Genomic DNA, 26,516 nt, shown 5'->3' on the forward strand with positions numbered 1-26,516 from the left:
TTTTTTTTTTCCATTATATCCCATCCCGGAAAAAAACGTTCAAAAGTACAAATGATGTCAAGCAAATATTTTATCACCCCCCAAAATTATTGAATTAAACAGGAAAAAAAAACGTATTTTCAGCTATCGATCTACGTCACTTCCGGTAGTTAGGGGAGAGCAAACTGACAGCTGGTTTGTTTTCATCAACAAGGGGGATTTCAAAGTAGACGTTAAAGGTAGGCAGAACCAGGAGATTGTGAGTTATGCGGTCCTGGCTCGGTGTGTGAGCAGGCTGTCACTGTGCAGGCGATTGTTCAGAGTGTGTTTGTGTCGCTGCCTTCTGTGGTCCATGTCCGGCTCCACCGAGCTGCTGCTGGGGGTCACTGTGATGTTGAGCCCGGACTGGACACTGTCTGCTCCCAGGCTGTCAGCGGCACACAGTTCGCGCTCATTGTTCAGCAGCTGTTTCGCTGATTTCTTTGAGTTTGTGCTAGAACGGAAAGGGATGTTGTTGTGTTCTGTACTGGGCTAGCTTTACGCATTGGTGGACAGGCCAAATTCTATTCGAATATCTCTCAATTTTGAAGTGTTAGTGCCTTTTCGGCCTATTTGCAGCGTAATAAGATTAATATAACATATTTGCCTAATCAATAATCCGCATTCATTACATCGGCTTAAATCCATCTGAAGAAGATAAGATGATACCATATTAAAGAAGCAACTTTTAGTGTTGTTATGTATGTTGTGAGAATTGAAAATTGATTGTAATAAGTCTGGATCGCTGTAAATATTAATGCTTTGTCAAAAGTGTTTACGCCGAATGTTCAATAGCTTCACGTTCAATCACACACAACGGCTTTTTTTAATGGATGGACAGAGATGGAACCAAGAACAAAACAAAAGACTTTGCTTAGAAATGTGCTGAAAGCCGTATTAGAAAAATCCTCAAATATTAATATTAATATTTATTTAGATCGCAAATATTTAGATTTATGACTTTTACCCCGAATATTTATTGAGTTCAGGAATAAAATGATGATGGTACAAAATAAATGGTGTGGCCTCCAAAGAACAATATTTGCACCCAGAATACAGTAAAGTACAAGTAGAAAGCAGGATAATATAGGAATATTTTTTACAAAGTACAAGTACATTAAAACTATTTTATTACTTAAGTAAATACTAAGAGAGACCTCAGCTTCTACCACTACTCACATCCAGTGGTACTGGTTGGGAGTGCTTCTGTTCTCCCGTCTCTTTCTCTTTTATTGATACTGCCTGACGAGGCAGAAATTGACCTTTGGCCTTGTTTGCTCTCTATGTGGTGAATGACCTACCAGTCCTTCCTGTTCTGGATAGTCTGAAACAAATCCCACCCGCTGACCAAAGAGGAACCCGCATTTTTTTGCAGACATCCGTCAGCCCCACCAGCCACTCTGGAGTAAGACCTGCTGATTAAGTCACAGTGCCTGTCCCAAAGGCTGTCATAGTTTCAGTATGGAAATGGAATAATACAGTGGACTGAAAATGAATAAGGCTTTTCTTGGTTTCTTTGACAGGCCATCGGTACAAAAGCAAAAGAAGACGGCGAGCAGCAATCGTGGTCAGATTAAGGCAGACATCGCTTCAGGTAAGACGCTGTCTGTTTTAACAATTCAGGTGTGGTTCTGAATTCCTCTAATCAGGTCACTGGTTCAAACACACATCTGCTGTGGTATTTATTTGTCTTAGGTCAGTAAAAACAAACCACACCATTGTAACAAATGTCTTGATTTATTATCTGGACAGTAACAAATTGATTTCATCCTTTACTGCAATTTACTACAGCCCATTTTTGACAAATAAGATATTGTAACAGTAGCCTTTTATTTTTTTATTTTGTCTAATCCACTACATAATTTATGCTTCCCTGCAGCAGATTCCACAGTGAGGCTCTGCCCACCAAGCCTTTTAAAACAAATGCTCGTCATTTTAATTATACAAACTTGAGTGCTGAGTGAGGTCAAGAAAGCACTTCTTTACTTTTTTTTCTAATTTTAAACGTTCAGCAGAAACAGTCTTTTTTCTAATTTTAAAAAGTTCAGCAGAAATAGTTTGCCTTCTTGTTCCTCATTTTTGGGCAAATCCAAGGACATTTAAACAGGTCAATGTGTCTGTGGTCTGCTGATAAAGAGAGGAGGAAACCTGCTTGTGTCCTGTCATCTAATTGTCATTTTGTAACTCTTTTATCAAGAAATGTAGATGTTTGTCCGCCTGGATACATTTGTGTCATTAAGGAGATGTGAGCCTGTCATGTTCAACGTGATTATGTTGTGGTTCTAGTAAAATTGCACATAAATAGCTGAAATGTGATGTGAGGAAGTTTCACTGAGTGGCAGAACTGCTTGTGGAATTTCTCGATAGGATGTTATTGGACTGGTGTTTGTCAGTCAAGAGCAAGAAGACAGCTGAGCTTCTATTGTGTCTGGAGCTTGAATCCATTGCACTCCACTAATAAATCTGTGGCTATAGATATTGATATGGTAATTGCTTGGTTAATGATTTGATCACATCTGATATCTGTTAGTTAAAACAATTAGTTGAGAGAAAATTAGCCAACAAACTGTCAAAGTTCTTGTCTAATCTTTAACTGTTGTATTAATTGCTCAGTCACACAAGCAAAAATATTACAGGTAACTCAACGAAACAAGGAAAAGCTGGTGTTTGGGTCTTTTTTACACAAGCATTTAAAACCTGAAAACTCTGGGCAACCACCTTCAGTTGCAAGGCGATTGCAGAGGTAATCTGGTTAGCAAAAATTAAAAAATGGCAATTGTTCTTTCATTTACATCATGTGACTGTAGGCATTTTCTGCTTTTCTGCAGTTACTGGTTTTGTTCTCTGTTGTTAATTAGATTTTTTTTTCTTTTGTATTTTTGTTCTTTGTGTATGTCTCAGTCTTTTATTGTGTATTTTAGGACTGGGCCATATCATACCGTTCACGGTAATAACGGTATGATGTTAGGGAATGATAAGAAAATGAAATATCGTGATAGAATATGGGTAAAACATTCATCCGCAGTGCCGTTGTTTTCATACACACTTGGCAGAAAAAGCATGGCGGCGACGGAGAATGAGCGAAAGCGGATCGTTGAATGAAAGACATGAATCAGAATTGGTTTGTAAAAATTGTGCAACTTCAGTGATGTGGAACTTGTTTTTACCGTGTTTTTCGGAAAATAAGTCGCTCTTAAAATCCTTTGATTTTCTGAAAAATCGACAGTGCCCCTTATAATCCAGTGCACCTTATTTATGAATTCTGGTTGTGCTTACTGACCTCGAACCCATTTTATGTGGTACATGGTGCTCAAAAATCTGTCAAAAAATGTTTTCGTATGACTTTGATAAGCTACGAAGCCACACCACTTGATGGATTGTCGGAGTCAGGAGCCTCACGGAGTAATACGTACTGTGCTTCAACATAATATTACCATATTGTGTGTGTATAACCTCTTTTTAAGTTTTGTGGATATTATACATGGTTATGCTCAGGATATGTTAGCCCATTTCCACTGGAAATGCCTTTTGGTTATATTGTCAGCAAGGAATTTGCATTAAAAAAACAGCTGCTTGTTTAAGTGAAAATACATTGATAGGGTTTTTTTTTTTTTTTTGCACTAATAAAGTTGCGGAGTTGTAAAGTATTTTGTCTGGCGTCAATTATATCATCAGCAGTGTTGGGAAGGTTACTTTTAAAATGTATTCCACTACAGAATACTGAATACATGCCCCAAAATGTATTCTGTAACGTATTCCGTTACGTTACTCAATGAGGGTAACGTATTCTGAATACTATGGAATACTTAATATATTATCATGCTGTTTACAACTACGTGAATGTACTATTGCTGTGATTTATTACTGTTACTGAAGGTCCGAAACGTAGTAAAGGGACCTCTGGCTAATACGTCGGGTTAGTGTCGGGCTGGTAGCCGAAAACTAGCTTTACTTTGTTGTCTGGGTCAACTTTGCTTGCGGGAGACAGAGAGAGGCGTTGAAAGGCTGCTCCAACGGAACTTATTGTTTCCGGAGGAAAACACGAACACAGTGTACAGTTGAGTCTTAATAGCTTACTTACAAATGGGCTCCTCAGGCACTCTTCTTGGCTGCAGTGGTTATTATTATATTTACATGCTTCCAGCTCCCGTTTTTGCTCCGTGACAGCTCGGACTTTTCCTTTCTCTCCCTCCCTCGCTCACAGACACATAACGTGTATGACAGTCCATTCTCCCTGCAGCACGGACTACACTGCCCATCAGGCTACATTCTTTAGAGCTATGCCTGTAGCATTCTGCCTTTTAGCTTAGCACAACAACAACAACAAAAAAGCGCTCTCTCACCCAGGAAACAGGCAGAGAGAGAGCGTCACCCTGTAACCATGGCAACCGTAACACTGCCGCCTGGAACAACAAAACGTAGCTGTCAAACAAACCCAAACAATCCTGACCCGCGACAATATGAAACAAGGAAGTACCGCCGTGTATTCCATTTATTTCACCAAAGTAACTGTATTCTGAATACCACCTTTTTAAACGGTAACTGTAACGGAATACAGTTACTCATATTTTGTATTCTGAATACGTAACGGCGGTACATGTATTCCGTTACTCCCCAACACTGATCATCAGTTATATCCTTATTGCAAATTTTCAAATATATATCGTGATAAATATTTTTGGCCATATTGCCCTGCCCTAGTGTATTTATTCTTATTCCTCTTTTAAGTTTCTTCCTTTTCTATTTTGAAAGTTGGTTCCCTTACGGGATCTCTGTGTTTTTACTGCCCTCCTTGTTTTATTTCTTCTCACCATTATTGCAGTAATTGAGTTTACCATAGTCTGATTATCCCTCTCGTCTGTGTGCATGTAGTCTGCGTGTCCTTCCTCTGTCTTCATCTGCTAATTTAATCTCCCTCCTGTTTCTAACTGCTCCTCCATGTTCTGGCTCTGTGTGTTTGGTTTATTCTGGTTGTGTCTTTTGTAACTCGGATGGCTTTGCTGGTTTTCTTGCCACCTAAGTGCAGCGCAGTAAGTTCAAATATAAGCTCCTTGAATATAACTGAATACCTTCAGTCTGGTGTTGTCAGCTATTGAATTAATCTCTGGCTCTCTTCCCCATCATGTCTATTATCCTGCCTTCCTTCTCTCTCCCCAGCCAGTCGCGGCAGATGGCCGCCCCTCCCTGAGCCTGGTTCTGCCAGAGGTTTCTTCCTGTTAAAAGGGAGTTTTTCCTTCCCACTGTCGCCAAAGTGCTTGCTCATAGGGGGTCATATGATTGTTGGGTTTTTCTCTGTATGTATTAGTGAAGGGTCTACCTTACAATAGAAAGGTCCTTGAGGCGATTGTTGTTGTGATTTGGCGCTGTATTTTGATTGAATTGAATTGTGCATTTCTCACAGTGATTGCTTTGCTGCATAGGTAGTTTGTATAAATGTAATATTTAAAAAAGGGGTTTCAGATGTCTGAGTGTGTATGAGTGAATTACCATATTACCACCAAATTAATTTCTACTTTTTCTTCAGTTTATGTGGATTTTTATGGTAACATTACCCGAGAACTGTTTTAGGTTTTCATTTCAGTAGAGATAACGCTGTAGCTGCAGTGTACATTGTTACATTACATGATGATGAATCTAGGCAGCTGCGTCTTTTGATTTCTGTTAGTTATGATAGCTTGTTCGGGTTATTAAAGCTTTTTCACACTATTACTAAGCTTTAAGTCCAGCTTCCAGTCACCTTCTAAAAATCCATGGAATTTATTGTATAAGCCAGTCTGGACCAGAGCTGCAATAATTATCTAGTTAATAGATTTATTTATTTATTTTTTGATGAGTAATTAATTTTTTTATGACACCAAAGTAAAAGATTTTCTGATTTCAGCTCCTGGAATATCAGGATTATCGCCTCATTTTTGTGTGCCTGTAAATTCAGCACCAAAACAAGAACACTTATGTATGTTACTTTGTGCATGTTTCATGTTTTATAGGTCAAATGATGTAGTGGTTATTCAGAAATACTTGTATATGAATCAGTGAATAAAAATAAGTGTGTGTTGTAGCATTGGCTGGTTAAAATATGCATATGCTTGCAGCTAATCACTGGGAGTGTTTGCTTTGTTTGTGGGGCAGCTGAAGGGGAGGCTGCGCACCAGGAAGGAGCTATGGAGCCACTAGAGGATAAGGATGGCCGTACCTTTGTGGAGGTGATCAGTGAAAAGTATAGCCCAGAGAACTTCCCATACCGCAGAGGGCCTGGTATGGGGGTGGTAGTGGTGTCCACTGGAGGTCCTCAAGGTTCCCCTATGAAAGGTGAGCCAAGGAGAACTATTGGGCAACTGAAAAGGCTAACGGGTCTCTTTGTCACATCTTAGCACTTCCAAGCGATAACGAGCACTTTATTCAGTGTCATCACCACGACAGTGAACTCATAGACCTAGTATTAAAAGTGCTGTCATCTCGTTTCCTTTATGTTTTCATGTTAATTTAGCTAGAAACTCTGATAACTCCTTCAGAACAATTTTGGCGATGTCTGAGCTACAAACTATATATAAAAGATAGGTGCAGGCAATGTGACTCCACATTTAAGCTGGAAGTTAGCATTTTTGGATGAGAAGAGGTAGTGAGGTTATCTGCTTATATTAGCAAGTTTGATTAGCAAGTTGTGACTATAAACTGTACATGCACTACACACAGGCAGAGATCTGCTAATTAGTGCTAAGTATCAGATTAGCGTCCAAGCGATTAGGGAAAGTAACAGTGAAATATTAGAATTTCACTTATTAAAACTCATGCAAAAGTTTTAATTGTGTTTTTGTTGTACATTTGAATCTGGCAGTACGTTGGGATTGAATTGCTCTTGGAGCCAGCATCGGTTAAACATTAACTATAATTTTATGCACTTTGGGTTAGCTGCATTTTCTAGCCCTGTAGATTGGCTCTTGATCTGAAGTGTGGGATCTCAGGAAATCCAAACGTCTGACTCAGGCCTTTTGAATATTTCTTAACTGTGGACTTTCCTGGGATCCTGAAATTAAATTTCTGTGGTAGCTGGGTTATCCTTAGAGCTTCTCCATTTACACACCAGCTAAAGCAAGAAATCCAAAGGAGAGCTGTGGGACAGCTTTTTCTGTTTACAGAAGGATTCTCTGGAAGATTTTCACTTTTTCCCGGAGAATGACTGATATTTAATGATTTTAATAGAAACAATAATAATTCAGCATATGAAGTGAAATAAGGGTAATGATTAACTAATAAACAAAGAAATGTCAGTGAGCATAATAAACTTTGGGATTGTGGCACTCACTACCACAGCGAGGCATTTTTCACTGTACAAAATATTCAAGCGTCAGTTTTATGTTGCACCTAACTAGACATCTAGTTTTAAAATAATCATGTAACATGAATAAATCTAGCCAAAGTCCTTCTTGAAGCAAGCCTTCACATTCAGCAGCCACAAGGCACTTTGTTTGGACCTTTATTTTGAAACTCTGTAAAATACGAAAAATGTCAGTGGTTACAGGACATAAAAACTGCACGTATATAGTCACCAGAGCTGATAAAAGCTGCTTATAAAGTTTGTTGGTTTTGAAACAAAATAAAATCTTTATCTAGGAATGGGGTTTTTTTCCCTCTAGAAGGTAAACTGTGTGTGGTTGAACTCGACCCACAACTGAAAGGACATGATCCAAGGATACAACACAATACTTAGAGGTTATTTTGGGAAATGTTTAAAATTTCACGTTCTTTTGTTTGGAGCATCAGCATACACTTTTCTGTTTGATTAATTCTTAATAATTCAATCCTTCCTCTTAGACCGTCTGAACCTGCCCAGTGTGCTGGTTTTGAATAGCTGTGGGATCAGCAGGTCAGGAGACCAGGCTGAGATTGCTGCCTTCTGTGCTCATGTCATGGAGCTGGACCTGTCTCACAACAAGCTGCAGGATTGGCATGAGGTGCAATCCCTGGGTTTCTGACAGTAACATTTTTTTGTTTTAGGAAATCACTTTGCTCTTTTAAGGCTTTAACCTGTGGTGATACTGTTGACGACAGCACCAAGTGTATTTAAGAAAGCTGCTACTGTCCTTTTTCAGATTAGTAAAATTGTTTCTAACATCCCCAACCTGGAGTTCCTCAACCTGAGCTCAAACCCGCTGGCAGGAATGACCCTTGAGCCACGGTGGGCTGAAGCCTTCTCCAGCGTGCGACGCCTTGTCCTCAACAACACTCAGGTGTCCTGGGACACTGTGCTGCTGCTCACTCGAGAAATACCAGAGTAAGAAGAACAGCTACCCTAAGCTGGGTGTAACTCCAAGCACACACAGCATTGCTTTATTTCACTTTATCTCACTATGACTAGCACAACACCTTCCTTATCCATAACTAACACTGATAAATCACTGAATGCATTTGATGATGGCAGTTTAACCAAATGATAACAAACATATTTTCTTACTTACTCCATTAGCCGTGCTTCCATGTTTTAGTTTATTTCAAGATAGAAGAAAGTACAGCCTTACTGCTTCCATAGGAATTAAGAGGGTAAGTATGCTATGTGCTGTTAATCAAATGCATATATATTAATTGATCATCAGCAAGTGTGAGCACCTCAATAAAAGAACTAAAAGACATAAAAGAAAAAACTAATTAAATTTTTTTTCTCATCTTTGCCTCCAAATAGTGCACTAGATAACCAATGCATAACTAAGATTCAATATAAGATAAGCTTTTTTGAGTTTTATTTTCTTTGTGTAGGAATGAAAAAGGTGATAATGGAAGAATAGAAAATTTCCAGGTACAATGAATACATAGTTTTGTGCAGGTAGTATCATATGATAAACAACATTTGAAGTGCAGTATAGTATTAATTTGTGTAGATGAGGAACGATATGCAGAATCTCAGATGGACAGAATTCAACACAGGGCGAGCTGTTCATTCACACTGTTGGCCGGTTTTTCAAAAAGGGAACTGAAAACTGTAACAACTGAAATATAAAGCCTGTGAAAACACTGGGGTGAGCTGACCAGACACTCTGGAGAGGGTTAATGAGAGGACAGTAAAATCTATATAAACAGAAGGAGAATTGGGGGTGTGGAGACAGCTGTGGACAACGAGGCTGAAAGGACATGATGAGACAGAAGGCAAGACAAAGGAAGAGAAACTAAAAGTAAGGTACAAGGAGCAACTAACTATTAAAACAAAGTAGGAAGTGAGATAGCTACATGGGGAAAACACAGACATATGAATGAACTTGAAATATGGGAGACTTGAGCCAAGAGGAACACTGAGAGAGAACTAAACTCTGAAGCAACCAGGGTCTAGGAACAAAACTAAATATGCTGATGAAAAATAAATGAAGCACATAATTAAGATGAAAGGAACCAGAATTCAAAAACTCAAACACTAGCTCAAACAACCCAGGACCATGACTAGTAGACAACATGGTACATCATAGACAGTATACAATCAAAAGACACTTTATTAGGTACACCCTGATAGTTCTGGATTGCAGCCACGTTTGCTCTCACCTTCATGGTTTGAATGGGTGAATCTCCCATTCCACCGCATTCCAAAGGTGCTTTCTTAGATTAAGATTTGGTGACTGTAGAGGCGGTATGAGTACAGTAAACTTACTTTCATATTCTAGAAACCAGTTTGAGATGATGTGAGCTTTGCGACATTGAATGTTATCCTCCTGGAGTCAGCCATCAGAAGCCATCAATATCCAAATGCTGCAGCAGAAATCAAGGCTCTTCAGAGCAGGCAATGTTTTCCCAATTTTGTGTTGTCTAATTTTGGTGAGCCTGTGCAAATTGCAGCCTTCTGCTTCAAGAGATGCTCTTCTGCATACCTTGGTTGTAATAAGTGACTATTATTTCACAGAGAGCTTCAGCTCTCTGGATATTTTCTCTTTTTCAGACCATTCTCTGAGATAGTTGTGCAGGAAAATCCCATTAGATCACCAGTTTCTGAAATACTCAGACCAGCTCATGTGGTATTGAGAAACATGGCACAATCAAAGTGAATCGTCACCGTACCGACCATGTCTACATGCCTAACTGCACTGAGTTGCTGCAATATGATTGGCTGATTAGAATATTGTCCTAACAAGGAGTTGAACAGGTGTACCTAATGAAGTGGCCAGTGAATATATATTGCACACTATAGTACAACATACTATAGAACACAACATACTATAGTACAGTATAATCAATTCCACTGTAGTGTAGTTTAGCACAGTATGGACAACTAAGTTATGCCATGTAGTAATCTGTGAAATTCTGGAGTAGAGCAGGGCTTTATGTAGGTCTTTATTGAAAAGGTTGTGACTGAATGCTCTCTCCTTGTTGTTGTGCAGGCTGGAGGAGTTGTTTCTGTGCCATAATGAGTACAGCAGTGTGAGTCCCTCCAGCGTGGCCTGCCCCACCCTGCGCCTGCTTCACATCACCGACAACTGCCTCAAGGACTGGGCCGAGGTCCGCAAGTTTGGCTCCATGTTCCCCTGTCTGGACACTCTGGTTATGGCAAACAACAACTTGTCCTCCATCCAGGACAGCAAGGATATCCTGCAAAGGCTCTTCCCCAAACTACGCAGCATCAACCTGCACAACTCAGGTAAGTGCATTTCATTCCCAGCTTGTTCTATGTGTTAGTTTTAGACATGGGACTATTTATACTTAGTGAGTGGTTAGCCATGATAGGGTCATTTCAGAAGGGAATGCTGAAATGTTCCTGTTCATAGCTTAGTGTGCAGCAGTCAGTTGGGTAACAACTGATAAAATTAGCATGAGAAAACATAGCACTGAATCCTACAGGCTTTGTAGTTTATTAGAACAGATTTATCCATGTGTCAGCTTTTATCTCAGGAATTGTTTCTATTTGGAGATTATCAGTCCTGAGTGTATTTTTAGAGTTCTTTTCAGAGGAAAAAAAAGAACAAAAACAGTATACAAAGACATGCTTATATTGACTGCAATCCATCCATTAGTTATATCTCCTACGCCTGAGGCAAGGAACAAGCCATTATGGCTCATATTTATCCCTTAATTCTTAAAATGTAGCATTCAAAAAGTCCAGCTTCTATTATTTAGGGTGTTTTAGAAGTGACTTTAAAGAAGAAATAACAAGGCAGCAAGGATTGTCAGGATTTTAAGCAGCAGGTTTTTCATCAGCAAAACCAAAACTTCCTTTGTGTCATAGTATAAAAAGGCTCATGAGGTTTTGTTGTTGTTTTTTTATGGAGAGAAAAAGGAGGGATCAACAATATGAATTCAGATGCAAGTTAGCTTATATGTTATATAAACATTTTTGTACACACAATATTTTACATATTTAAATAATATCAATACTTGGCAGTAAATCAGAAATGAAAAACTGATAGAAGGCAATTAAATATTTCATGGTATGTTTTTACTCCTGAGTCACCTCAAAAACTCTGGAGTGAGCATAGCTGTCAGTTCACTTCTACCTCATCTGTCAATATGACAGGTGCCTACATCTGTTTTACGCTACCAGTCAAAGGTTTGGATGCATCTTCTCGGAAAGAAAAGTGTCTGGACTCTATGTTGAAGGCAGCTTGTCTCTCGGAAGAGCCACCTCAACGGGACAAGACTCAGCTATTCATCTGCATCCAAAGGACAAAGGTCACTCTTCCAAGCATGCCAATGTTCCCATTTTGGACAGAGAAGAGAGATGGTTTGAAAGAGGAGTGAAAGAAGCTATGTCCACTGTGAATGATCATCTTTGAACAGAGGAGGTGGATTTTGACACCAACTGTCTGCTACTAATAATCCAGTTTTGAGATCCCTTCTCAGACGCCTTAACGCCCACTCACATCCGGCGCCTTGTGACCTCAGTAAATCACATGATAGGGTGGGCTAGCTTTCACAATGGGTTCACCGGAGCCTTGGCTGATTATGACCCACACCTGTTTTTGCACCTTGGCTCGTGTGATTAAGTAGAGGATCAATAGGGGGTCTGTGATTCTTTTGGGGATACTCCCATAGGGCTTAAAATCTGGGACTCTCCACCAGTTGCTCTTAGAACTCATTCCATAAATACATGCTGGCTCTCTTCCACAGCATGTCTTTATCCTGTTTTCCTTCTCTCGCCCCAACCAGTCGCAGCAGATGGCCCCACCCCTCCCTGAGCCTGGTTCTGCCAGAGGTTTCTTCCTGTTAAAAGAGAGTTTTTCCTTCCCACTGTCGCCAAAGTGCTTGCTCATAGGGGGGTCATATGATTGTTGGGTTTTTCTCTGTATCTATTACTGTAGGATCTACTGTACAATATAAAGCGCCTTGAGGCAACTCTTGTTGTGATTTGGCGCTATATAAATAAAATTGAATTGAATTGAATTGAATTAGAACTGAAGAAGCTTCTCGGATGAGAGGTGAAACGTCTTCAAGAAACCTAAAGAGGTCCAGACGCTTTTCTTTCCAAGCTTCTTAGACTATGATGACCTGGATGACTGAGAACCTTCACAGACATGCGACCATCACTCTCCTTCTTGGTCAAATAGCTGTTACACAGCTTGAAGGTGTGTTTGGGGTTGTTGTCCTGTTGAAAAATAAATGATGGTCCAACTAAATGCAAACCGGATGGGATGGCATGTCGTTGCTGGATGCCGTGGTAGCCATGGTGGTTCAGTGTGCCTTCAATTTTGAATAAATCCCCAACAGTGTCACCAGCAAAATATCCCCACACCATCACATCTCTACCTCATCACATGCTTCAGGGTGGGACATGCATGTAGAGACCATCCATTCACCTTTTCTGCGTCACACAAAGGCATGGCAGGTGGAACCAAAGATCTCAAATTTAAAGCATCAGACCAAAGCACTGATTTATACTGGTCTAATGTTAACTCCTTTTGTTTCTTGGCCAAAACAAATCTCTTCTGCTCATTGATTTTCCTAAGTAGTGCTTTCTTAGCAGCTATTTGATCATAAAAGCCAGATTCGCACAGTCTCCTCTGAACAGTTGATGTAGAGATGTGTCTCCTACTGGAACTGTGTGGCATTTTCTAGGCTCTAATCCAGAAGTGGGCAATTCCAAGCCTCGAGGGCCGGTGTCCTGCAGGTTTTAGATATCACCCTAGGTCAACACACCTGAATCACATGATGACTTCATTACCAATCCTCTGGAGAACTTCAAGACATGTTGAGGAGGTAATTTAGCCATTTAAATCAGCTGTGTTGGATCAAGGACACATCTAAAACCTGCAGGACACCAGCCCTTGAGGCCTGGAGTTCCCCACCCCTGCTCTAATCTGAGGTACTGTTAGCTTGTAATTTCTGCACAGCACAACTGATAGTCCCATCCACATTAAGAAGGCAAGAAATTCTACAAATGAACCCTGACAAGGCACACTGGTGAAGTGAAAACCATTTCAGGTGACTACATCATGAAGCACACTGAGAGAAGGCCAAGGGTTTCATAGGGTTTGTGGCTTCCACAAACTGGTCCCCTGTGTGTTTTTAATGGATTAATTCTACGTTCATGTCACACAGGTACTATATAACATTATGGAAAATAATGGAAATAAAATGGAAATTCTCATATATGTGCTAAGGTAATTAGCATTATTAGCTAGACCACATGAGAGTACCAAGAATCAAAAAAATTACTTACCATCACTTATTCAACATAAACTCAGAATATATGCAAACCTACACGTATATATTTCCCATGCTCTAGGATAAATCTAGTTTAGCATTATTAATTTGTGCACTGTCACTATTCTAATCAGACTCCATTAACTTTTTTTCCTGTTTTATCTACAGAAACTTAACAAGTCCCCCTCCTCCTACTAGTGCCACTGCTGCTGCACACCAGCAGTGGCAGCATATATAGTACTTTTTTTATTGCTTGTTTATTCTAAATTTTATTTAGATAGCACTCGTTCACAATCACAGTCACCTAAAGGTGATTTTAATTGTAAGGTAAAAACCCAGCAATGAGAGAAAACCCCTGCACTAATTCAATTTCCTATGAGCAAGCACTTGGTGACAGTGGAGAGGAAAAATTCCCTTTTAACAGGAATAGATCTCTGGCAGAACCAGGGTAAAAAAAAATCACCACAGAGGACCTCTGCTCAGCCAGGCAGGGCCTCAAAACCATGGCCTCTGTGAATACTGTGGTCACCACCCCCAGAACCATCCAGGTGGAGGGCAGCAACCCCTCCTCCCTCCCTGATGACCTCAACGCTTTCTACACCAGGTTTGAACAGACAATATCACCCAGCTTGAGGAGTGCAGATCCTCACTCAAATCTGGCAGCTCTGCACTCATCTTCAAGACTGAGGACGTGGTGAGAGCCCTCAGGAGGACCAGGGAGAGGAGCTCACCCGGCCCTGACAACATCAGCCGTCAAGTTCTGAGGCACTTTGCAGGGGAACTAGGAAGTGTGTTCCGGACTCCATTTCAACACTCAATTGACAGTCACACCGTCCCCCAGCTGTGGAAACACTCCACAGTAGGGCTGCACGATTTTTTTGCTTAGAATTGAGATGACGATTCTCTCACGATTTTCTTTATTTATATATATATTTTATATATATATAGTTTATATTTATATATATATTATATTTTTCCATATATTATATATATTTATTGCACTTATTAACTGCACATCAACTTCGTAACAGTTGAAACTGAACATAAAAACAATAAATACACATAAAAACAATAAATGCCTCACATTTTGTTGTTGCCGCAAAATGTTGTACTGCTTGAAATTCCGTCTCCACCGTTGCTCGACACTGCGTGTATAGAGCAGGTAGTGCAACAATAGAAAAATAGTTGCGGGACGGCACTGTGTAGCGTTTGTCTAGGGTGTTGATCATTTTCCTAAATCCCTCGTTTTGCACAGTGTTGATATATCTTTGGTCAGGTGATAAGTAATAGCCTCCGTAATTTCTTTGTGCCTGCGGGAGTTCGACGTGTATAGGGAAGCGCTGTATAAGGTTCCCGTTATTGATGTTTGGGTGGTTGACCGGGACGGATTTTCTCCTGTCACTTTCTCGTCATCCCTGACGTGTTCTCCGTTGTTTTTCCCTGCCAATTTGAGCATCACAGCACAGCTTCTGTATCACGTGGTATAAGGCTCCGCCCTTGTCATTTGTTGAGCAGGAAGAGTGAGCGCTTGTTTTCATGCAGATTACGTCCCGGATCAAAATGCGGTACAATCGTCGTCGTCTTTTTTTTTTTTTTTTTTTTTTTTTTTTTTTTTTGAAATCGTTGTCATTTGGAAATGAGATCGCACATAAGTATGAATCGAGATCGCGATTTTCTAACGATTAATCGTGCAGCCCTACTCCACAGTCATGCCCATCCCCAAAAGAAACAACCCAAAGTCTCTGAATGATCTTCGTCCTGTGGCCCTCACCTCCCTGGTGATGAAGGCCATGGAGAAGATCATAAAACAACACATTGTAAGAGCAACTGACCCCCTGATGGACCTACTTCAGTTTGCTTACCGTGCGCGCAGAGGCATCGATGATGCAAAAATCTTCATCTTGGACTCCATCCACAAACATCTGGAGCTCCCTGACTCCTCCGCCAGACTTCTGTTTGCTGATTTTTCATCAGCGTTCAACACTCTGCAGCCCAATGTTCCCTCTTAATTTTTAATGTGTCTGAGCGAACACACAAACTCCCTGAGCGATCCCTTGGACCACTGTGAGCGACATCAGATGTGTGCACTGTGGTCACGCCACCATCTAATCCATCCAAGTTACATGGTTTATTAAAATAATCAAATTACAGCATTTACATTTATGTTAGACTACTTTTAATTAACTGCTTTAGCCCACTTACAATGAAAATGTAAAAAAATCTAGTCATTGACCTGTGCAGTATGTTAACACTATTGGAAGTAAAAATAACTTGAACTTTTTAACTTTATATATATATATATATATATATATAAGCTCTGACTTGTATTATGAGTATGAGTATGTGGTCTGGTAGCTGCAAAGTTTTTTGCAGCTATTTTTTTTTTAAAATGCAGCCAATGCGCTTTTAAACAAACATTTCAAACTATTTACAGAACAATCAGCTGTTCTGCATTAAATTTGATGCCACACAAATTATTTGTGCCACTCCAAAAAATAATCTCTGTCCACTATGAGATAAAGGAGAACAACAGCCTGATACCTGCAGACCTGACAGCAGGAGATGTATCACTCCTGTAAAACCCGTAACATTCAGCAGTCGCCTCATTGTTCTGACACACACAACAAAACTACTGACAACACTACACACTAACTTCACAAGATTTGCGCTAAAAGTCTCAAATCTCTCACATCTCAAAACACCGCCGTCACTCCTAAAACTTCCTCCTGTTTCTTAACAACTAGATGCCACGTTGCCATATCATTTTTTGATTGGTCGACATGGTACTTTTTTCGACCAATAGGAAAGGGTGGGGTTTTTTGTTTTGTTTTTGCTCACAGGCGGAGAGTTCTTTCGAGCGTTTTCCTTATAAAAAGCCGTTTTTACCGTTTCTTCCCGCAGTAAATATAAACAACGATAGTATTCAGGAAGAAAACCAAACATTGCATATATTTTTATCATAACTCTGGTTTTACGTGGCCTGTCAACACAATTTAAAAACTGGTATAAAGTCCACACTTTTTCCGTTAATTGTTCCGTCTGTCCTGCTCACATCTCCAATGGTTGTACACGTTGTCATTAACTTTGCTTCACTCCACATCAGCCACGCCGCTTTGTTAGCTAAAACACCGGTGTCGGCACATAAGGACGCTGTCATAGCCTGTCAACGACATTGATTAGCTGCGTATATACGAATGTGAATCGCATTATTGGCTGGACTATGGGATAAGGTGGCATCGTTCTAATCCCATACGGGAGCAGCCAGTCACTTACTGACTAACACTGCAAAACAGAATTGTTAAAGTATTAATTTTAATTTCAATTCAGGTTAGATTTTTTTTTGTGCGCAACGCAGATTTTCTGTGCGCAGAGACCGTGCCAGCAGTGCGCAATTGCGCACGTGCGCAGCTTAGAGGGAACATTGCTGCAGCCTCATATCCTGGCCACTAAACTTTCCTCCCGATTTCACCTGGATGATCAGCTAATCCTGTGGATATTGGACTTTTTGACCAACAGGACTCAGAAAGTTCGGGTCGACAACTCTTTTTCTGGTCTCCGTTTCACCTCCACTGGCTCCCCCCAGGGCTGTGTGCTCTCCCCCTTGCTCTTCATCATCTACACCGATGACTGCAGATCCACACAGCCCAACTGTCACCTGGTGAAATATGCTGATGACACAGTTCTCCTGTCACTGCTGTCAGGCAGTAGAAGTCAGGAGAGGCCATCTACCAGGTCCTGTTGGGGTTGAGGGTAAAAAGAAGAGGAAAAAAAGGAGAGCATAGACGAACATGCACAGGGTTCTTCCTTATCAAAACCTGACAACTAGATTTCCTGCAATACATGACCTCTGAAGGTTCAGCTGCAGATATAGCTGTTCTAGTATCAGCTAATGTAGAACACTCCTTTGTAATTGACATCATGCAGAGTCAAGGGTATGAAAAACTGTCAGGCACAAAAGCTTAGGGTACAGCAGTCTGAGCTTGAGCTTCTGGCTCAAAGGATCTATTTGTTTATGCTCTGATCACACCATTTAAAACTGTGACCAGGTTAAATATGCATATCCATCATTGTAATAGTAGATATATAAATGGGGAAATGCACAATAGGACCATTTTAAAACTAACGTGAAGTATCATGTTTAAATAGAGTGATATAATGTTGTATGTATATTGTGTAATATGATGGAGGATTATTTGTGTGATATTATATTGCATCTGTTATATTATACTGTATATATAATGTCTTGTAAGTAAGGTAGGCTCAGGTCGTCTGTCTTAAGTGGACATGAGTAGCTACTACAGAGCCAGACTGTAGAGGTCTGGTGAGCTGGCTTAATTTTAACGTTACATCCCCAATCCCAACTCAGTTGACTCCACTTGATGGCATTTATCACACAGCTTCCTCAATAAATAAAAATAGTGCACAGTGTCCAACTTTCATCACATATGCAGTTTCACACCCCATCCCTATAAACACTTTTTGGTGTGCAAGCTTGAAACATGACATCTGTGTGTGTTTGTGTTTGTGTGTGTGCTGGTGCGCGCACGTGCACTGTCAGGTCTAAACCAGTGGGAAGATATAGAGAAGCTGAACTTCTTCCCCAGGCTGGAGGAGGTGCGCCTGCAGGGCATTCCCTTACTGCAGGCCTACACCAACGCAGAGCGACGCAGCCTCATGATAGCGCAGTAAGTCTGTGACATTAGAGAGAAATGACATCCTTCACAGCAAGTAGAGGACATTGATGAGAGCTTGAATAATCCACAGATCTGAGCTGTACTCTGACCTGCAGAAGGTCAATAAACAGATACCTGCACAATATGTCATCTCTCCTCTTCAGGCTTCCCTCAGTATCACTGCTAAATGGCAGTGCTGTGACTGACAGTGAGAGAGAGGATGCAGAGAGGTTCTTCATCCGTTACTACTTAGACTACCCTGAAGAGGAGCTGCCTTATAGGTACACCCACACCCTTGTTCACACTGTATGAGCAGTGGTATGAGTGTTGGTTTATGTGTGCTACAGTAAGTGCTGTTAAAACAGACGACACACCCTGCTCTCCTCCTCAGATACCATTCCCTCGTAAACAAGTATGGCAAGCTTGAACCACTTGCTGAGATTGACCTCCGACCTCGCTGCCGTGCCCAGGTGGAGGTTCACTGTGAGGAAAAAGTAGAACAGGTCAGTGTGGCATTTAATAATCTGCTGTTCTGGAGAATCCTCGAATGAAAAATACCTTTTGGAAATTATAAAATGTTATAAAATGTAACCGTTGCTTTCTTTTCCTTCTCTACTACTCATACCACTGTGAATCACTTTAGTAAATGACTTATGCCTTTGTACTTTGCCCTTAGTGCCTAAGCACTTGACATTTAGAAGTAGATGGAATCTCTTAACACAGAGTTTACAAAACTCGGTGTTAAAAACTAGCACTATAAAACAATTTTAATATTTCAATCAGCACCAGTTTAACATTTTGAAATACCTTTGTTGTTATGATCTCATCTTCAAAATCTTGCTGTGAATAGGGTTGCCAACTCCCTGAAAAAAAAAAATAAGGGACGCCTCATGGCCAGGGCTGGGCGACCCGATTGTCTTCACCCTTCCCAGTGTGGGGAATTTCTTAGCTCTTTTTTTGTGTGTGTAATTATTTTTTTAACCATTTGACAAAGTGCGTCCCTTTTCAGCTCAATACTTTTGTTTCTAAATACGGAACGATTCCGTTTTTCAAGGGACGGTTGGCAACCCTAGCTGTGAAGGACCCTGGAGATGATTTATTTTACTTGGGTATACTTTATCAATGATGTGATCAGTGCACATGTTTGTTCAAGCCCACAAAAACTCAAAACAACAAAACCTTAAAAAAAATACAGTTTTACATTTATTTGCAAATCCTAAATTTTCAAAAGATTGCACATATATTAGACACAATTGTAGTGAAATTTCTATAAAAATATGCATTTTTGTCCCAAACACTGACATTTCAGTCATAGTTTACAGGTGCTTGAATCAGTATTTTTATATTACCAATAAACCCCACAGCTGCATGTAATGTAGAGGGAGTTGCTGATAGTGGCAACCCCACAGCTTATTTTTACTTGCCTGTGCAGTTCCCTTCAGGTCTGCAAAGCATTTTAGTGCAATTTGTTTTAGTTTATTTTGCTTCATGTCACAAATCTCTTTGGGTTGTGTCAGGATGAGCATCTGGCATAAAAATTTGGCAAATCAAATATGTGGAGCTAGTCACTTGTGAATAAGGCAGCAGTCAAAAGTAGATTTTTAGTTACTTTTATTAAAACAAAAAAATGAAAGAGTTAGTCTATGCGCAGATTGTCAAAGCATTGTGTTCATGCTGATTAATATAATACTATCTGTGTTCTGGTTCGTAACCAGTGTTAGGGAGTAACAGAATACATGTACTGCTGTTACGTATTTAAAATACAAAATATGAGTAACTGTATTCCGTTACAGTTACCGTTTAAAAGGGTGGTATTCAGAATACAGTTACTTTGTTGAAATAAATGGATTACACGGCGGTCTTTTTCTGTTTCATATATTAGGCTATGCGCTCTCTATTTTCCTAAACAAAACCAGCATTAAGAGGCTCTAATGCCTGTGTGTCAATCTCGCGGCCCATGTCACTACTATTTGCAGCCTGCAAAATGACATGAAGAAATATTTTTTAAAAATAATTCACAAAAATTATTTAATAAGAAGGCAATAGGCAGAGTGTTACAGGCATAGCCCTAAAGAATGTAGCCTAATGGGCAGTATAGTCCATGCTGCAGGGAGAATGGACTGCTATACCCGTTATGTGTCTGTGAGTCTGAGGGAGGGAGAAAAAGGACAGTTGAAAAGTACAAGTTGTCACCCACCAGAAATGGGAGATGGAAGCATGTAAATATAATAATAACCACTGCAGCCAAAAAGAGTGCCTGACAAGCCCAGTTTTAAGTAAGCTCGACTGTAAGTAAGACTCGACTGTACGCTGTGTTCGTGTTTTCCTCTGAAACAGTAAGTTCCATTGGAGCAGCCTTTCAATACATCTCTCTGTCTCTCGCTAGCAAAGTTGACCCAGACAACAAAGTAAAACTAGTTTTCAGCTACAAGCCCGACACAGAACCCGACGTATTAGCCAGAGGTCCCTTTACTATGGTTCGGAGCCGCGGACCTGTTTTATATATGCACGGAATAGTTTTCTATACGAGATCGCTGCAAACAGTGCAGCCTTACCTAATGTCCACCCTACTGTTTCTCATTTTATATTAAGATTTAAAAATCTAGTTGGTATTGGTATGGCAAATAACCTTCAGTAAAAGTAATAAATCACACAGCAATTCATGTAGTTGTAAAAAGCATGATAATATATTAAGTAATCCAAAGTATTCAGAATACGTTACACCCGTTGAGTAACATAACGGAATACATTACAAAATACATTTTGGGGCATGTATTCTGTAATCTGTAGTGGAATATATTTTAAAAGTAACCTTCCCGACACTGTTCGTAACAGCGTGAACTGCAGTTTCTTGAGTTCATGGCCTGGGTTATGTTGGTTCACTTTTAACAGTATAGCTGTCAGCCGACAGACAGCTCCTAATTTTAGCCTGCTGTGCTCTTGCTGTTACTCTGAAAGTCGCAAACGTAGAAATTGTTTGTCTTTGTGCCAGCTGAGCATCCGTTTGGACCAGACAGTGGCTGAGCTGAAAAAGCAGCTCACGACAGTGGTCCAGCTGTCTACCAACAGCATGAGGCTCTACTACATTGACAAGGGCAGTGCCTTCGGTCCAGAGGAAATGAAGTACAACACGCGAGCTCTCCACTCCTACAGCATCCAAGACGGTGACGAAATACTGGTGGTGCCCAAAACCAAGTGAACAGCTGATGACCTGCTGGCTGACGAGAGTGAATTGAAAAAATAATTTTTTTCTGATTGGTTAACTGATACAGCAAAATAATTGGAAAATAGAACAGCAGCAGTGGCCCACTGAGAGAGGGCATACACAGAAATTATGAAAGCAATATGAGCACCATCAAGGAGACTAGACTAGTGGACTACAGAGGGCTGCTGAGTGCCTCTGAAATATAAGTGAGCACTGGGAATGCAGCGGATCCTGTCTTTATTTAATTGAGCTTTCTCTGAGGGGGAACCACTGGAGCGAGCACCTGCGTAGGCAAGTCTCCAACATCACTCGCTTGCCCACTTGTCGCAAAAGTTACACTGATTGGTAGTCAGGCAGTACCACCAAGTTGAAAAGAACTGCTCTCATCTGCACTTTTACCTGAGGCACAACACGAGGAAGAGCAGAGGAAGGCTCGCGCCAAAAGCACTGTAAACTGAAGGACTGGTGATGAAGCTCCATTTTGTTGTCAGGTGGTGTTTTTTGCCTTGTTTAATGTGGCAAATTTTTTAAGTTAGGTTGTTGAATCGCATTCACTATAGCCTTTTGACATTCAGTCAAAAGGCCATAGTGACGTGAATGTCACTGTGTGAAACTAATGTAATAAGCAGATTTGGCACTTCTATACTGGATGATGATTAGCTCTGATGAAGCAACACGAGGCAAAACAGAGAGAAAAGATAAAGCACACTACCTAGCAACAAAATGGCTTCAGGAGCAACAGTGCACACTCTCTGCCAGTCCATGTTTTCCTTTGTCAGTGATTAAGAACTGATGCTACTGCGTTTCCTATCATTGAACACATGCTGTGTGCACTCTCACGGCTGCCCACACAGAGCAGCTGTTGCTGTGTCATGTTATATGTGCTGCCTTCTACAAGCTTCACTGTATTTTTGGTTGGATGTGTGTTCTGCCAGTGCAGGAAGAAATGACACACACACAGACCAGAGTACACAAAAGACATAAGGTAAGAGTCATCAGGACATCATAGCATCTGCATTTGAGATATTATTGATTACATTCAGGCCACGGTGCAACTTTGCTTCAGCGGGCCCCCTTTTGTGTACATGATGATATTAGTTTCAAATTATAATTTTGCATTTAGGACACAGCATTCAATGTTGTCACTGCTCCATGCTTTTTTTTCACCCAAAGAATGAATTTTATGTAACTTTAAATGCATAATCAGGATAATTTCTTTACAGTTTATTTGGATTTTTAAGAATATACAATCAGCAACCATCGTTTAACAGATGCTGATCTCACTTGAAGGCATTTAAGTGCACCCACTGGGTATTTATACCAGTGTTTAAAATGACTGTTTGGCCGATAGCTGACTTCTTCTTTTGATATGTAGTCTAATCAATTTATTTTGTATATAACCAGTTAGCAACAATACCTGCTTTAAGAAGCTTTATGTTATGAAGTAAAGGCCCAACTGTATTAGAGGGAAAACCTCAGTGATCTCATAATCCTCTGTGAGCAAGCACTTGGCAGTGGGTAGGAAGGAAAAGACATCTGGCAGAAGCAAATCACAGAGAGGCAGCTACCTACCGTGCCAGGTTAAGGGTGAGGGGAGGAAGATATTTATTTCCACTTCTGTCTGGAAAACAAAGAAATCTTAATAAAAAAACAAACAAACACAACACAACCTCCTTGATACACTATTTTTGAACAGTTAGCCAACACAAATATGAAGTACACAATGTGTAAGTATTGGCCACTAACATCAGCAAATGCCCGTATATCAGTCAGAAGGGCTCATACTGATATTAAGCCAATAGTTCTACTTTGAAGTGAACGGTATACAGTGAAATACTGATATATTCCAATGTTAGTGCTTCATCTGCCATAATATAGTGTATTCTACATTATAGTCCATCCTGCACAGATATAATTTCACCAAAGATAGCTCATGATGCTGGTAGTATTATAGTAATGTGGAATATATATACAGTTATATTGATTTTAATATGCAGCATTCATCTTGTATTAGAGGAGTGTAGATGTGAGATGTTTGGTGCTATTGATTTTTCCTATAGCAAGCAACCTAGCAGAGTGCTGGATTCCTGACAGTGTTACTGCTATATTTACAGCCACAAAATGAAATATTCACAGTTAGTGGCTGTTTGGGAATGAATGTCTGTAGCGCCGGCTCATCCACTGCTTATAGAAGACTCATCTCAATGCGCTTTGATCTTTTTTTTTACCCTATCTATAACAAATATGTAAACCCTTCTTTTCCCTTCCAACTATAAGTTCATTTTGTAATACCACTGGTATACTTGAATAAGACACCCCCTCCTCTGCCCATTTTATTATCACACTAGTGCTGAATAAATGTTAGTGTAGCATGAACCACAGCCATAGAAACCAGCACACACCAAGACACCAACATCCAAGTCTGGCCTGGAATATCGAGCTCGACTGTGCTGATCAGTGTGTGATTGTTTGAAAGTGTGTCGTATATAATTGTTGCAGGGTGGGTGACGTAATGGTAAGCATGTGATTTATGTATTGAATTTACGTGTTTTTGAAGAAAGTATCACTTTGCTTGCTTAGATTGAAGGAATAATGCACTTATAGGAATTTTGTATTATATTAAATGGGTTTTTTTTGTATTATATGTTTTTTTTCTTCATTGCTGTCACACACACACATAGATACATAGATACACTCATATATGTGTGTGTGTGTGTGTGTGTGTGTGTGTATGTGTACACACACACACACACACAGAGAGAGAGAGAGAAGCTGAAACAGTTTGTTGAACTTTGGTGCTGCACTGAAGAATTGCATAAGATAGATTATGCAAAGCTGCCAAAGTCCAAGAATAAAAAGTATGTGTATAATGGGTCTGCTTTTAAGTGCTCAGATTTTAAATGTTGATGTAAATTTATTGTTGAACATTTTTTTCTTAATGTCATTTACTGGGAACCCAGCTTACTGAAAATAGTGTCTAAGCCAGTTTATAGCCCTTAAAGTCAGTGAAAAGTAATCACTGATTTTCAGTACCTCTCTGTAACAGGGATTCACAACTAATAAAGCACTGATCAAAGATGAGATCATAAAAAAATATTAATTATTATTCAGAGGTGTAATAGTCAAAGTCTGAAGTGATTGGTAGTGCACAGTGCACCTACTATGTCCGGGGGGTGGGGGGGGTGGGGGGGGGGGATGTGTAAATCCATACTCTCAGGGTTTTAACTGTGCTCTTGGGTTCCTAATCTGTTCCCTACAGTGTTTTGTTCTTTATTGAATAATGTTGATCATCTGGCCGCGTATAATACTAAACTCTTTAACAGAGAATATACCATTTTAACACACAAAAACACCACAGCATATGTAAGGTGGTCTTACCGACAATGCCATGAAAAAAACTAACTAGCCATGACATTGTCATCTGGGCTGATGACATGTCCTCCTCCTACTGGTTGAATTTGTTCAGTTGTCCCTGCCTTTCCCCTATGTAGCCAAGATGGCAATAATTGGGCCTTGACAGTGTGAATCCACTTGGGTTCTCAAAATAACGAGGAAAGGGTTTCCTTACACCTGTTAATCTGAAAGATGGATTTTGGTGTCAAAAGCACAGTAATTGCAATAAAAAACTACAAAATATCCAGTATTAAATGTATCCGTAAACAACATAAAATTGTTTAAACTCACCGCTTGTTGTCCTCTGTTATGAGAAGTCCATTTGGAAATCAGTAAGCATGGAATAAAGAGTATGAATTTACACATTTTTTTCCTCATTAAATGTACTGTGTGGGGTTCCATTAAATTGTTACACATCACATTCTGATTGAAATTCTGAATGATCCAAATCACAGATGGTATAAAAGATGAAGCTAGCCACCATGACATCAGCCACTGGTTAGTAAAATCCTGTTAGGAAGCCTTAAGATGAGTGTTTTCTCTGTTGCCATGTTGGTGTTTTGAATATTGTGTACTTTGTGACGAGTGAGGGGTGGCTCTGACTCTGACTCTGCACACTCATTGCCAGAAGGTTGATTCTGTTCAACTGGGTGTTGAGGTTTCAGTGGGAGGAACATTTTATCACTCGTCCACGTGACTTCTACTATGTCAGATAACTGCGGGTTTCCTCAACCTTATAAACAGTTGGTTTGCATAATTATGAAGCTAGCACCACTGACCAACAATGGCCCACGAGCTCAGCTATGATCATTAATATGCAAATTGTCATGACCAATGATCAATGGCCATGAGTAACATAGCCATTGATCACAGAGGGACAGCTACCTACCGTGCCAACAGAGAGTTGAGGAATGGCAACAATCACAGCACTGTAACATGGTGAAAAATGTACCCTCAGGCCCCCTCCTCTATTCAGAAATGGTTGTTCCTTTTTCATGTAAATAAGGTGGGGGAAACCTGCAGACCGAAGAAGTCACTTGGATGAGTGATGAAATGTTTCTCCCACTGAAAACGCTACGTCCAGATGAACAGAATCAACTTTCTGGGATGTCTTTACCTGGAGGATTGACCATGCATCCAGCCATGCACACTCACTAGCTAACAACTTACAACTGATCAGATAATGAGCATAATCCTCCTCTCTGATTCTGATAACCACTGAGATGCACAAAATGGACTGAATGCTGTGCCCATATGAAATTAAACTGGTTATTGAGCCAGTAAATTCATCAGTAAAGCTTTTAAAGAGGTTACAGGGCGAGGGAGTCAACAGTAGTTTTCCCATACACTTATACAACCTCAGTGGAACCACAGGGCAGATGAGTGAAAGGAATCCAGGTTCAGAAGGATTCCTTGTTGGCTTCACTTTTCAGACCTGTGAGCTTCACCCATTTGCTATACTGTCTATATAACTAAAAAATTGTTGGCCATATTTCTAACAGTGACAAAAAAATATCTTCATGTAGGACCCCATCATTCCTAATCTGAATCTGGTTTACAAAATAGCTTTTCGAGGCCTTTAAGGGGGAACAAAATCCCAGCTTAAAACTCTCTGA

General features: G+C 40.2%; 2 protein-coding genes across 3 annotated transcripts in view; both read left to right on the forward strand.

The window, feature by feature from the left end:
* The window catches only part of LOC134641576 (alpha-2-macroglobulin-like), an 87,025-nt gene extending 86,569 nt beyond the window's left edge, over positions 1 to 456 (forward strand). Inside the window, exon 37 of the mRNA XM_063494050.1 lies at positions 274 to 456. Coding sequence (XP_063350120.1) covers positions 274 to 456 — 183 coding nt within the window. The remainder of the gene's footprint in view (positions 1 to 273) is intronic.
* Positions 137 to 24,632, forward strand: LOC134641333 (tubulin-specific chaperone cofactor E-like protein). 2 transcript variants are annotated; one of them, XM_063493716.1, is made up of 11 exons: positions 154 to 218; positions 1,323 to 1,423; positions 1,542 to 1,612; positions 6,148 to 6,327; positions 7,831 to 7,970; positions 8,109 to 8,290; positions 10,374 to 10,630; positions 18,188 to 18,314; positions 18,467 to 18,583; positions 18,694 to 18,805; positions 21,295 to 24,632. In XM_063493716.1, exons 4-11 carry the CDS (start codon positions 6,180 to 6,182, stop codon positions 21,499 to 21,501), a joined length of 1,290 nt encoding a protein of 429 aa, XP_063349786.1. In that variant the 5' UTR covers positions 154 to 218; positions 1,323 to 1,423; positions 1,542 to 1,612; positions 6,148 to 6,179; the 3' UTR covers positions 21,502 to 24,632. The 2 variants fall into 2 exon arrangements, with proteins under 2 accessions (XP_063349785.1, XP_063349786.1); XM_063493715.1 differs by lacking the exon at positions 1,323 to 1,423 and having other exon boundaries at positions 137 to 218.
* The last annotated feature ends 1,884 nt before the right edge of the window (positions 24,633 to 26,516 follow it).

This window comes from Pelmatolapia mariae, linkage group LG14, assembly GCF_036321145.2.
Source record: "Pelmatolapia mariae isolate MD_Pm_ZW linkage group LG14, Pm_UMD_F_2, whole genome shotgun sequence".
Taxonomy (NCBI): Eukaryota; Metazoa; Chordata; class Actinopteri; order Cichliformes; family Cichlidae; genus Pelmatolapia; species Pelmatolapia mariae.